At 42.9% G+C, this 13,506-nt stretch overlaps 1 protein-coding gene across 1 annotated transcript in view; it reads left to right on the forward strand.

Moving 5' to 3' along the window:
* PDIA3 (protein disulfide isomerase family A member 3) overlaps window positions 1-13,506 on the forward strand; it is a 24,185-nt gene continuing 10,679 nt past the window's right edge. The window contains exons 1-4 of the mRNA XM_012442149.2: window positions 1-182; window positions 7,444-7,522; window positions 9,621-9,738; window positions 12,978-13,085. Coding sequence (XP_012297572.1) covers window positions 16-182; window positions 7,444-7,522; window positions 9,621-9,738; window positions 12,978-13,085 — 472 coding nt within the window. The 5' untranslated portion in view covers window positions 1-15. The remainder of the gene's footprint in view (window positions 183-7,443; window positions 7,523-9,620; window positions 9,739-12,977; window positions 13,086-13,506) is intronic.

Below are 13,506 nucleotides of genomic sequence, written 5' to 3' on the forward strand. Positions count from 1 at the left end.
CCTCACCTCGCCGCCATGCGCCTCCGCCGCCTAGCGCTGTTCCCGGGCGTGGCGCTGCTTCTCGCCGTGGCCCGCCTAACCGCTGCCTCCGACGTGCTGGAACTCACCGACGACAACTTCGAGAGTCGCGTCTCTGACACGGGGTCTGCGGGCCTCATGCTTGTCGAGTTCTTCGCCCCCTGGTGAGGCCACTCTGCCGGGGCGGGGGAAGAAGGGCTGAGCTGGGCCGGGGGCGAGGACGCGGGGAAAGGTTGGGCCTACGCAGCGCCGGCGCCCTTCTCCATTTCTGTGGGTCCCGGCTGCGGCCGGCACATTGCTCATTCCCGGGGAGCTGGAGGCGCTTCCCGAGAGCGGGGGAGTCGGTGCTGATAGGCGGGAGAGAAACCCGGAGGCTGCGCTCACGCAGGGCCACATCCTTATCTCGGTGTTCTTGCCGCACTTCCTATTTGCAGAGGGTTTAGCCACCCCTTCCCCCACTTCAATATGTAGCTATATCGTTTCTGAGTGAGTCAGTATTAATGTTCTCCAGTCTACAGACTAGACATTCCAAAGCCTTGGCAGTGGAAGCGGACGTTTCACCAAACGCCTTAAGTCCTGGATCCCTAGGGTATTTTCTTCCCTCTTAACCCACGCCGCACAGCCGTTGGTTTCTAGCCAAGGTCACTGAGTGGCTGCAGAATGGCCATAAGTATTTTCTTGAGGCAGGTAATTTGTCCGTCACATGGTGTTCAATTTCTCCCTTCAGCTGATCACTTGCATCTTAGTACCGCCAGAGACCTCTGTCAAAAAGAAAAGAGGAGGCGAACGAGAATAATTCCATCAGAATCTGTGCAAGTTGTCCATTTTAATTAGGATTTCTTTAAAATGACAAAAACTCCAATGAGAAAGTAACCAATGTTAATTAAATACTCTAGGGTGACTTAAGTGAACAAGGGTGTAAATACCTTAGCTAGAACTAACTCGAAATAAAAAAAAAATGTTGGGGAGAAGGAAGGGTAAATAAGGTTTCTGGCCCAGTCAACCTGAGTGTTTTTTTTTTTTAAACCTCCAGATCATTACCGTAGTAAATAATGATTCTTTTAACCTTGGGACAGCTCAATATATTCAATATATATAATTACAGTGCTTCATTTTCCCACTCCTGGCACAGTGACCCTTGGTTTAAAGCTGTCTGTGTTCAAAATGGTCAGTAAAAGTTAGTGTATACTTATATTTGCTTTAGTCTCAGGTCTTCACTTCTTGGCCTCAACCAGCTTGCTGAGGGTTACACGAAAAAAAAAAGTCCTGCAGTAAAGACCACCTGAATCAGAATGATGTGCTAAAGATGGCATATTTTGTTTTCAGCTTGGGCAGATTTTGTGTCCATGGCATTTCTGGGGCTAACTAGCAGTACAGATTACACATATAGATAGCTAGTTCTTAAACATCTCTGGAACTCATGTTTTCTCTTAGGATCAACTCTTCCCAAGTATATAATCATGCTGTTAGCTTTGAGGGGGTGTCACTAAATTTGTAAAAGCTGGGAGTGTCACTCAGTTTGTCAAATCTGAGTGATGCTTTTTACTACAGTGATGTTTTTGCGACAATTTAAAGTAGGAATTGTTGGCCACTGGAATATTAAAGAAGAATTATTGGCCCAGGTGCTGTGGCTCACACCTGTAATCCCAGCACTTTGGGTGGTCGAGGCGAGGGGATCACCTGAGTTTGGGAGTTCGAGACCACCCTGACCAACATAGAGAAACTCCTATCTTTTACTAAAAATATATAATTAGCTGGGCATGGTAGTGCATGCCTGTAATCCCAGCAATGGCGCAATCTTGGCTAACTGCAACCTCCACTTCCCAGATACAAGCGATTCTCCTGTCTCAGCCTCCCAAGTAACTCAGATTATAGACAGGCACTACCACGCCTGGCTGTTTTTTTTTTAATTTAGTAGAGACTGGGTTTGACCATGTTAGTCAGGCTGGTGGCGAACTCCTGACCTCAGGTGATCCACCCGCCTCGGCCTCTCGAAGTGCTGGGATTACAAGTGTGAGCCACCATGCCCAGCCTCAGTATTTTTATTTCTTAACATTTCAGCTGGAAGTATTTCCTGACCTCTATATTCCTTTGTGCAATTCATAAGTTCTATCTTACAAGAAACAGAATAAGAGTAAATGGGGGCCGGGCGCAGTGGCTCACGCCTGTAATCTCAGCACTTTGCAAGGCCGAGGTGGGTGGATCACGAGGTCAAGAGATCGAGATCATCCTGGTCAACATGGTGAAACCCCGTCTCTACTAAAAATACAAAAAAATTAGCTAGGCACGGTGGCGTGTGCCTGTAATCCCAGCTACTCAGGAGGCTGAGGCAGGAGAATTGCCTGAACCCAGAAGGCAGAGGTTGCCGTGAGCCGAGATCGCGCCATTGCACTCCAGCCTGGGTAACAAGAGCGAAACTCCGTTTCAAAAAAAAAAAGTAAATGGGGTTGGGCCCTGGGATGCACACTTGTAATCCCAGCAGTTTGGAAAGCCAAGGCAGGCGGATCACTTGTGGTCAGGAGTTCAAGACCAGCCTGACCAACATGGCGAAACCCCATCTCCACCAAGCCCAGCTAATTTTTAAATTAAAAATTAGCGTATCTGTAATCCCAGCTACTTGGGAGGCTGAGGCGGGAAAACAGCTTGAACCTGGGAGGCAGAGGTTGCAGTGGTGTGATTAGAGACCAGCCTGGGCAGCATGGCCAGACTCTTTCTTTACCAAAAAAGGACAAAACTTAGCTGGGCATGGTGGTCCACACCTGTAGTCCCAGCTACTCAGGAGGCTGAGGTGGGAGGAGAAGATCACTTGAGCCTGAGAGTCAGAGGTTGCAGGGAGCTGAGATTGTACCACTGTACTCCAGCCTAAGTGACAGTGTGAGACCCTGTCTCAAAAAAGAAAGTAAAATGGATTTTTTTTCCCTTATTCTCATCACAAAATAGACCTATTTTAAGTAAGTTCTTTTTCCACCTTGATGTTTCAAGTGAAAGTGAAAGCTTTTTTTTTTTTTTTTTTTTGATAGAGTCTTGCTCTGTTTCCCAGGCTGGAGTACAGTGGCGAGATCTCTGCTCACTGTACTCTCTGCCTCCCGGGGTTCAAGCGATTCTCCTGCCTCAGCCTCGCTAGTAGCTGGGATTACAGGCATGCACCACCACGCCTAGCTAATTTTTGTATCTTTTTTATTTTTATAGTAGAGATGGGGTTTCACTATGGTGCCCAGGCTGGTCTAGAATTCTTGACCTCAGCTGATTCACCTGCTTCAGCCTCCCAAAGTGCTGGGATTACAGGTGTGAGCCACTGCATGCGGTATAGTGAAAGCTTTCTTTGCAGTTGACTTTGTAGACTAATATTTCTGTTATTCATTATGGAGTTAATCATATATATATATATATATTTTTTTTTTTTTTTTTTTTTGAGACAGATCTTTGTCTTGATCTTGGCTCACTGCAGCCTCTACCTACCAGGTTCCCACAATTCTCCTGCCTCAGCCTCCCGAGTAGCTGGGATTACAGGTGCACAGCACCACACCCGGCTAATTTTTTGTATTTTTAGTAGAGACGGGGTTTCACTATATTGGCCAGACTAGTCTCGAACTCCTGACCTTGTTATCCACCCATCTCAGCCTCCCAAAGTGCTGGGATTACAGGCATGAGCCACTGTGGCTGGCACAATAATTTCCCATGAATTTCTCTGGGAAAATAACACTATTTAAATGTTTGAAACTTTCTGAAAATTTATTGATCAGTGTTAACATTACTATTAAGTTCTCAACATCTATTTATGCTGTAAGATTTGTGTGCTACCCTCTTAAGACAGTAGTAATAAATAGCATTGACCGGGCACAGTGGCTGACGCCTGTAATCCCAGCCCTTTGGGAGGCCAAGGTGGGCAGATTAAGAGGTCAGGAATTCAAGACCACCCTGGCCAATGTAGTGAAACCCCATCTCTACTAAAAATACAAAAATTAGCTGGGCATAGTGGTGGACACCTGTAATCCCAGCTGCTCGGGAGGCTGTGGCAGGAGAACTGCTTGAACCTGCGAGGCGGAGGTTGCAATGAGCCGAGATCGCACTACTGCACTCCAGCCTGGGTGACAGAGCAAGTCTCCCATCTCAAAAAAAATAATAATATTTATGCTGGTTCCTTTACTTTTAATCCCCACCCCCACTCCCTAATTGATCTTTTCAACATCAACATTTAGCTCAAGATTTTTTTTCCTTCCGTGGACAACAAACTAGTTGAGCCTGCCTCTCTGTTGGCATCTAATAATCTCTGTCACCCCTGCTGGATAGGTATTCCTATAAGGAAAGGACTATATCAATTTTCTTATCAAAGTCTTAAAAAGCACTTGACACGTGGTATGCATGAAGTGATGATTATTGGGTGAATGTATGTTGGAATTCATGATCAACTGCCAGGTGCCATCCTTGAGGATAGATGGGCTTATTTGTATTTTAATATTTTCTAGGGGTGGGTGAATGGTAGTGGTTAATCTTGAAAGATCTATGTTACCTGACCCTGATTTCCCTTTAATTCCACCTCAGTTCCATTCCTAGTGGATTTGAAGAGGGCAGTCTCCTCCAGCCTCATTGAAACTCTTTGTAGATTTGATGACCTTATGGATATTGCCAAAGTTTAAGATAGTGGATTTTAGTCCCGTCCTTGCAGCTTGCACACACACCTGGTTGCTCCCCAGATTTCTGGAGATTCTCATTCAGTAAGCCGTAGATACTTATTTTTGTTTTAATGCTCCATGGATTTTTTTGATAAGCATCTAGAGTTGACACCCACTGGCTTGACCTAGTAACTATTTTATGTGATTTTTTTTCTCTTAAAATGTTTGAAGATGCCTCAGCCTTGACAACTACCATATATTCAACAGAAATCTCTCTTCTGTCTCTTCTTAATTCTCATTGCTGCCACTCTGGTCCAAGCTTTTATTATCTGCCATGTGAAATACTTTATTTTCTAGATGGCTTTATTCTTGTCTCTGTTTTCTCCGTTTTTGTCAGTCTTTTACATTGCTGATTGATACAGTCTTAGTACAGGTGCACGCACATTTATTATCTCAAAAAGCCCTTCACAGTTCTGAACGCATCATGCTTACTGGTACTCTTTTATGTTGGCTCTACTCTCCCCTCATCTTAAATTCCCTATCCTCTCCTCTCTGGTGTGTTAAATCCTTAAAGACCCAGATCCAATTGTTACGCCCTTTAAAATACATTTACTATGCAATATTAAAGGAATACAGAGGATATAATGAATAATACCCTATTTCACACACAGAAGATATCACTAATTTTGAGAGGAACTATTTTGTGACTCACTAAGAAATCTTACCATTGAAACTATAACATGACTGCCAAATACATCTTAATTTCAGGAAAAAAAATGCATCTGGGAACTACAGCGTAAGGAATACCATTTGTTTGCACTCAGTCTGAAAAACAGAGAGAGTACATTTGAAGTCCCCTATGTGCCCATTTATCATCTTATACACTCCGTTATCCTGAATTTGGTGTTTATCATTTGGTCCTTGTGTATTTAATAGACCCCCTGAAGACTTTGGAGACTAAGCTCTTATAGTCCTTTATTATTATTATTATTATTATTATTTATTTTTTTATTTTTTGAAACGGAGTCTCAGTCACCCAGGCTGGAGTGCAGTGGCGCTATCTCGGCTCACTGCAACCTCTGCCTCCAGGGTTCAAATGATTCTTCTGGCTCAGCTTCCCGAGTAGCTGAGACTACAGGCACACCATCACACTCGGCTAATTTTTTATATTTTTAGTAGATATGGGGTTTCACCATATTGGCCAGGGTGGTCTTGAACTCCTGACTTCATGATCTGCCCACCTCAGCCTCCCAAAGTTCTGGGATTACAGGGGTGAGCCACTGCACTCAGCTGTATAGTCCTTTATTTTAAACAAGTTTTAAATGTACAATATTTCCAAGTTTTTCATCACCTAATAAAATGACACCATTGACTATTAAAATATATCTTAATAAAATGACACCATTGACTATTTAAAATATATTAAAATAACTATTAAAATATAGTGAATGGTGTTATTTTATTAAGTGATGACAGGTTTCTTTATTATATTATCTATTTTTGCTGTCTATGGGGAGATTACAGAGCTCACCTCAAAGTGATCCCTCTGCAATCCATTGGCTTTTGAAGAGGTGATGTACAGGTGGTGCTAGCTGTATATACACTGATTAGGACTTTCTGGGCAGAGGAGCAGGTGCTTCTAGTGGCCCTCTGGGAAAGGTATTCTAGTTTACATGTTATCAGTTCTCATAGCCAGATGAACTGTGTAGCTGTAAAAATCAGGTCTGCCATCTAAAAGACTTAATATCGTACTTTGTCCATCAAGGACCAGCTGCGTAATGAATATATATATATATATATCTCATACTTGGAACATCACAGGGTTTCAGTTTCAGTCACAATTCCCCCCCGCCCAGACGGAGTCTTGCTCTGTCACCCAGGCTGGGGTGCAGTGGCACGATCTTGGCTCACTGCAACCTCCGTCTCCCAGGTTCAAGCAATTCTCCTGCCTCAGCCTCTTGAGTAGCTGGGATTGCAGGTGCCCACCACTACTACAACTGGCTAATTTTTTTTTTTTTTTTGAGATGGAGTCTCGCACTGTTGCTCCAGCTGGAGTGCAGTGCTGTGGTCTCGGCTCACTACCTTTGCTTCCCGGGTTCAAGCGATTCTACTGTCTTAGCCTCCTGAGTAGTTGGGATTATAGGTGTCTGCTACCACATCCAGCTAATTTTTTGTATTTTTAGTAGAGATGGGGTTTCACTATGTGAGCCAGGCTGGTCTCAAACTCCTGACCTCGTGATCCACCCGCCTCATTGTTAGTAGAGACAGGGTTTCACCCTGTTGGCCAGGCTGGTCTCGAACTCCTCACCTCAAGTGATCTGCCTGCCTTGGCCTCCCAAAGTACAGGTATGAGCTTCAGTCATGATTTTTAACAACCACAATGCTGGTTTCTCAGGGAAAAATGTACTTTCCTCTGGGGAAGTCTATCAGAAATGGGATTATTTCTATCTTGTCCATTCAGCCTCATTAATTGGTCAAAAGGGCATTAACCCATTCAACCCTTTAATATGGCATACACTTTTGATTACAACTTTCATAACTTAGTTATACTTTTTGTATTGAGAAAATAGAGCTGCCCTGGACTGAGCCAGTACTATAGAGTCAACCTCAGTCTAGAGATAGGACCTTTATCTTCTGAGAGATCTAGTTAACTTTAAAAATAATGAATGCTGTTCATGTAATGATTTTGCTATTGGAAGCATCTACTAACTCAAAAGTAGTATTATAGTGTGAGATTCTTTCTGAAAGTGAGACAAAATTTACAAATTCATAGGATTAAACTGAGAGTTTGTTTTTTTTAATATGTATATAGGTGTGGACACTGCAAGAGACTTGCTCCTGAGTATGAAGCTGCAGCTACCAGATTAAAAGGAATAGTTCCATTAGCAAAGGTAAGTACAGGTGGATTCTTCACTAAAGTATGTGAAGTATTTTTTTTTTTTTTTTTGAGACGGAGTTTCGCTCTTGTTACCCAGGCTGGAGTGCAATGGCGCGATCTCGGCTCACCGCAACCTCCGCCTCCTGGGTTCAGGCAATTCTCCTGCCTCAGCCTCCTGAGTAGCTGGGATTACAGGCACGCGCCACCGTGCCCAGCTAATTTTTTGTATTTTTAGTAGAGACGGGGTTTCACCATGTTGACCAGGATGGTCTCGATCTCCTGACCTCGTGATCCACCCGCCTCGGCCTCCCAAAGTGCTGGGATTACAGGCTTGAGCCACCGCGCCCGGCCGAGTATTTTAAAAAGTAGTTTGGCTAGGCGCGGTGGCTCATGCCTGTAATCCCAGCACTTTGGGAGGCCAAGGCGGGTGGATCACGAGGTCAAGAGATCGAGACCATCCTGTTCAACATGGTGAAACCCTGTCTCTACTAAAAATACAAAAAATTAGCTGGGCATGGTGGCATGCGCCTGTAGTCCCAGCTACTTGGGAGTCTGAGGCAGGAGAATTGCTTGAACCCAGGAGGCAGAGGTTGCAGTGAGCCGAGATCGCGCCGTTGCACTCCAGCCTGGGTAACGAGCGAAACACCATCTCAAAAAAAAAAAAAAGTAGTTTGTTGTCTCAGCTTTGTTACATGGAAAAAAATAACAGTTATAGTTTGTAAGATTAATGTTCATGTTCTCTACTCTTATTCTGCTAAGAAGAGTGAATACTAGTTTCTGGGCAAATACACAAATGACTTAGTTTCAAAAGATTAAGAGTAGTGGCCGGGCGCGATGGCTCATGCCTGTAATCCCAGCACTTCGGGAGGCCAAGGAAGGTGGATCACCTGAGGTCAGGAGTTCAAAACCAGCCTGGCCAACATGGTGAAACCCCGTCTCTACTCAAAATACAAAAATTAGCCAGGTGTGGTGGTGCACACCTGTAGTCTGAGCTACTCGGGAGGATGAGACAGGAGAATCGCTTGAACCCAGGAGGGCAGAGGTTGCAGTGAGCTGAGATCGCACCATTGCACTCCAGCCTGGGCAGCACAGCAAGACTCCAACTCCAAAAAAAAAAAAAAAAAGATAATAATAATCATTGTTGACTGACAAGCCTAGGGTAAAGAAAAATAATAATAATCATTGAGTAAATGAATTCTGTAAACTGCCATATAATAATTACAATAATGGAAATTATATGAGGATATTGATGAATGTGTAACCAAATGGTCAACTATAAACTTGGTATTTGTTTTTACAATTAAACTAATGCTTCCAGAATGTTGCCATTCTGTAGTTTAATCCTATCAGGCAGCTTGCCATAGGAAAAAAATTTCAATCACAATTTCTGCCTTCTGTGCTATAGCCTGTGTGACTATAGACACATTAATTTTCTGGATCTCAGTTTACCTGTCTTACAGCATAAGGATCATACTTAAGAATCTTGTGGAGATTAAATAAGATAACACATGCAAAGTACTTGTAGCATTGCCTGGGTTGGAATAAATGGCTCAAAAGAGGAAATTATTTTCCTTCTTCCTGATAGATCTCACTAGCTATGTTATATTATGGTATAGCCCAGACTCAGACTAGCTCAGGGAACATGTAAACAAGTATTAGTACCTTTGATAATAGCTCTAGATGATTTGCAAAATCAAAATATAGTCCATCTAAAGGATATGTACCCCCATCTCTGTATATTCTCTTGATGATAGTCATTAGTCAAAGTAAGCCACTGTTAATAATTTAAGTGATTTATCCCTCATGTGTTCTGAAGCAGAAAAAAGATGAAGACCACTACTTTAGCTAATAGAGACTCGAAGGGCAGAATTTAAACAGTATTTTTGTATTTTGTATGAGGCTTAGAAATCTCAATTTTAAGGAATTCCTTAGGCAGTTCTGATGTAGATAGGCAAGCACCAGTCTGCCTTTAAAATCTGATGTTCTATGGCTTATATGCCAAGAATTCCTTGATCCTCTTAGGATTTGACCAATCCTAGTATTTTGAGAATATAAGAAGAACCTGCAGCACATACTTGGATAAGAAATAGTTTGTGTGTTTTAATCTTTAGGTTGATTGCACTGCCAACACTAACACCTGTAATAAATACGGAGTCAGTGGATATCCAACCCTGAAGATATTTAGAGATGGTGAAGAAGCAGGTGCTTATGATGGACCTAGGACTGCTGGTAAGGATCTTGAATTACATTCTGAAAACTGATGTTAAGTACCTTACTCTTTGTAATGGAAACATAAATATTTGTTTTTCTACACAGTATACTTTCAGTCTTAAAAATTCCTCATTTACGAGGTCAGTTTGGTGGTAATAAAAGACCTCTCTAAATGAACAGATTATATAAATAATATAAAAAAAATGAACTTGATTTATAAGGTCAGCTAGACATTTTTTCATTTTACAAATATTTATTGAGTAATTACTCTGTACCAGATATTCTAAATATTGGCATTTCTTTTTAGGTGCTTGGCATTTATTGATAAAACAGACAAGATCTCTACTCTTGTGAAGCTTACATTCTGGGGGATGAGGGGAAGAAGGCAACAAACAAGTTTTAAAAATATATATGACCTGGGTGCAATAGCGTAGACCTATAGTCTTAGCTATTCAGGAGGCTGAGGTGAAAGACTCTCTTGAGCCCAGCCTTTGTGATATAAATGAGTCTCCATCTCTGATAAAAAGTATGGGCCAGTCACAGTGGCTCACACCTGTAATGCCAGCACTTTGGGAGGCCGAGGCAGGTGGATCATGAGGTCAGGAGTTCGAGACCAGCCTGGCCAGCATGGTAAAACCCCATCTTTACTAAAAGTACAAAAATTAGCCGGGTGTGGTGGTGCATGCCTGTAATTCCAGCTACACAGGAGGCTGAGGCAGGAGAATTGCTTGAACCCAGGAGGTGGACGTTGCAGTGAGTCGAGATCATGCCACTGCACTCCAACCTGGGCAACAGAGCGAGACTCCATCTCCAAAAGAAGTTGGAAACTTTGTGCACTCTTAGGAATATAAAATGGTACAACCACTATGGAAAACACAATATGGTGGTTCCTTTAAAAATTAAAAATAGGGTCTGGCATGGTGGCTAACACCTATAATCCCAACACTTTGGGAGGCCAAGGCAGGCGGATCATTTGAGATCAGGAGTTTGAGACCAGCCAGGACAACATGGTGAAACCCTCTCTCTACTGAAAATATAAGAATTAGCTAGGTGTGGTGGCACACACCTGTAATCCCAGCTACTTGGGAGGCTGGGGCAGGAGGTTTGCTTGAGCCCGGAAGGCGGAGGTTGTAGTGAGCCGAAATTGGGCTGTTGCACTCCAGCCTGGGGAATAAAGCAAGACTCCATTTCAAAAAAAAAAAATTAAAAATAGAAGGCCAGACACGGTAGCTCATGACTGTAATGCCAGCTCTTTGGGAGGCCAAGGTGGGTAGATCACTTGAGGTCAGGAGTTCAAGACTAGCCTGGCCACCATGATAAAACCCTGTCTCTACCAAAAAATACAAAAATTTGCCAGGCGTGGTCCCAGCTACTTAGGAGACTAAGGCAGGAGAATCTTTTAAACATAAGAGGTGGGGGTTGCAGTGAGCCAAGATTACACCACTGCTCTCCAGCCTGGGTGACAGAGTGAGACCCTGTCTCAAAAACAAAAATGGAATTACCATATATATGATCCAGCTTCTCTATACCTACCTCTGGGTATACAGTAAGTTCTCAATGTTGTCAGTAGATCCTCGGAAGCTGTGACTTTTAAGTGAACAACCCTTAACGAAACTTGTTTTATTCTCATCAATGTTATAGGAAACTGTTATTCTAGGACTTGCTGTGCATTCTTTGTCTTAAAGTTGCAGTTTCTGAGAACCTATGAGTAAGGACTTATTGTATACGCAAAAGCAGATAGTTGTACACCTACATTTATAGCAGCATTATTCATAGTAGCCAAAAGGTGGAAGTAACCCAAATGTCTATCAGTGAATGAGTGGTAAACAAAATATGATTTATGCATCCAGTGGAAGATTTTCAGCCTTAAAGAAGAAAATTCTGACTACATGTTGCTGTATGATTCCACTTACATGAGGTAGCAAAAATAGGATACAGAACTGTATGTTTAAAAATGGTTGTGGTGTGCGGTCACTCACGCCTGTAATCCCAGCACCTTGGGAGGCTGAGGCAGGCAGATCACTTGAGGTTGGGAGTTTGAGACCAGCCTGACCAACATGGAGAAACCCCCGTCTCTACTAAAAATACAAAATTAGCCAGGCGTGGTGGCGCATGCCTGTAATCCCAGCTACTCAGGAGGCTGAGGCAGGAGACTCGCTTGAACTCAGGAGGCGGATGTTGTGAGCCGAGATTTCGCCATTGCACTCCAGCCTGGGCAACAAGAGCAAAACTCTCTCTCAAAGAAAAAAAAAAAGTGGTTAACAAGGGCTGGGTATGGTGGCTCACTCCTGTAATCCCAGCACTTTTGGGAGGCTGAATCAGAAGGATCATGGGGTCAGGAATTCAAGACCAGACTGACCAACATAGTGAAACCCTGTCTGTACTAAAAATACAAAAAAGTAGCCAGGCATGGTGGCAGGCACCTGTAATTCCAGCTACTCAGGAGGCTGAGGCAGGAGAATCACTTAAACCTGGGAGGCAGAGGTTGCAGTGAGCCGAGATGGCGCCATTGTACTCCAGCCTGGGTGGCAAGAGTGAAACTCTGTCCCCACCCCCGCAAAAAAAGAAAAAAAAAAGGAAAGAAAAAAGGTTAACGAGTCTCATGCCTGAAATCCCAGCACTTAAGGAGGCTGAGGCAGGTGGATCACTCAAGCCTAGGAGTTGGAGGCCAGCCTGGGCAACCTAGTGAGATCCTATCTCTACGAAAAAATACAGAAAACTAGCTGGGCATGACGGTGCATGCCTATAGGCCCAGCTACTCAGGAGACTGAGGCGAGAGGACCGATTGACCCATAGAGGTTAAGGCTGCAGTGAGCAATGATCGTGCCACTGGACTCCAGCCTGGGCGATGGAAGGAGACCCTGTCTCAGAAAAAAAAAAGAAACAAATGTCCATCAATTTTGCAACTGTGTTTGGTTAAATAAATTAAGGCACATTTACAGTGAAACACTGTGCATTGTAAACAATGTTTCTGTTGAAAAATTTTTAAAAGTATAATAACAAAAAAACTATGTCACTGTAACAAAAGGTTGAAGTAGCTATGTATATGTAATTGCCTGTTTATGCATAAAATGTCTGAAAGGATATACATGAAACTGAAATCTCACAAGGAGGAAACTGGGTGACTAGGGACAAGGGTGGCAAGAAAATTTCATCATATACCCTTTTGTGCCTTCTGAATTTCAAATCATGAATAATTGCCTTCTCAAAAATTATAAATAAGTTGTGTTGCTATAACTTTTATTTTGACTTCTAAGATGGAATTGTCAGCCACCTGAAGAAGCAGGCAGGACCAGCTTCAGTGCCTCTCAAGACTGAGGAAGAATTTCAGAAATTCATTAGTGATAAAGATGCCTCCGTAGTAGGTAAGCAGCAAATATTAAACCATGCCACAGAATTATCAGCTTGGTTTCCAAAACCCTCCATGTCTGGGAATGCCACAATATTAAAGCACTTAAGGAAACCTTGAAGCAGTTCAAAAAGGCAGCTGACAGAATTGGGTCAGCATTGTTATAATGTGGGGAGCAATTGGTGTTTTATTTGAGTGGGTTTGTGTTCTTAAAGAGGGAAAGGTTTAATTTCAATTAAAGGATGAGGAGCGGGGTGAGCATGGGGGAAAAAATAAAGGACTGGGATAGGAATATCTTCACCATTTTCTAATGCTTCTTAAACTCTGAAATTTAACTCATATAATAGGGTAGTTGTGACTGAAAATAAGGGTTTAAAGTAGGAAGATACAAGTAAATAATAAACCTCTGCTATTTTCACAATAATTAGGGGACTTGA

The sequence above is a fragment of the Aotus nancymaae genome, unplaced genomic scaffold, assembly GCF_030222135.1.
Source record: "Aotus nancymaae isolate 86718 unplaced genomic scaffold, 86718_ANA_hifiasm-v0.15.2.pri h1tg000062l, whole genome shotgun sequence".
Lineage (NCBI taxonomy): Eukaryota > Metazoa > Chordata > Mammalia > Primates > Aotidae > Aotus > Aotus nancymaae.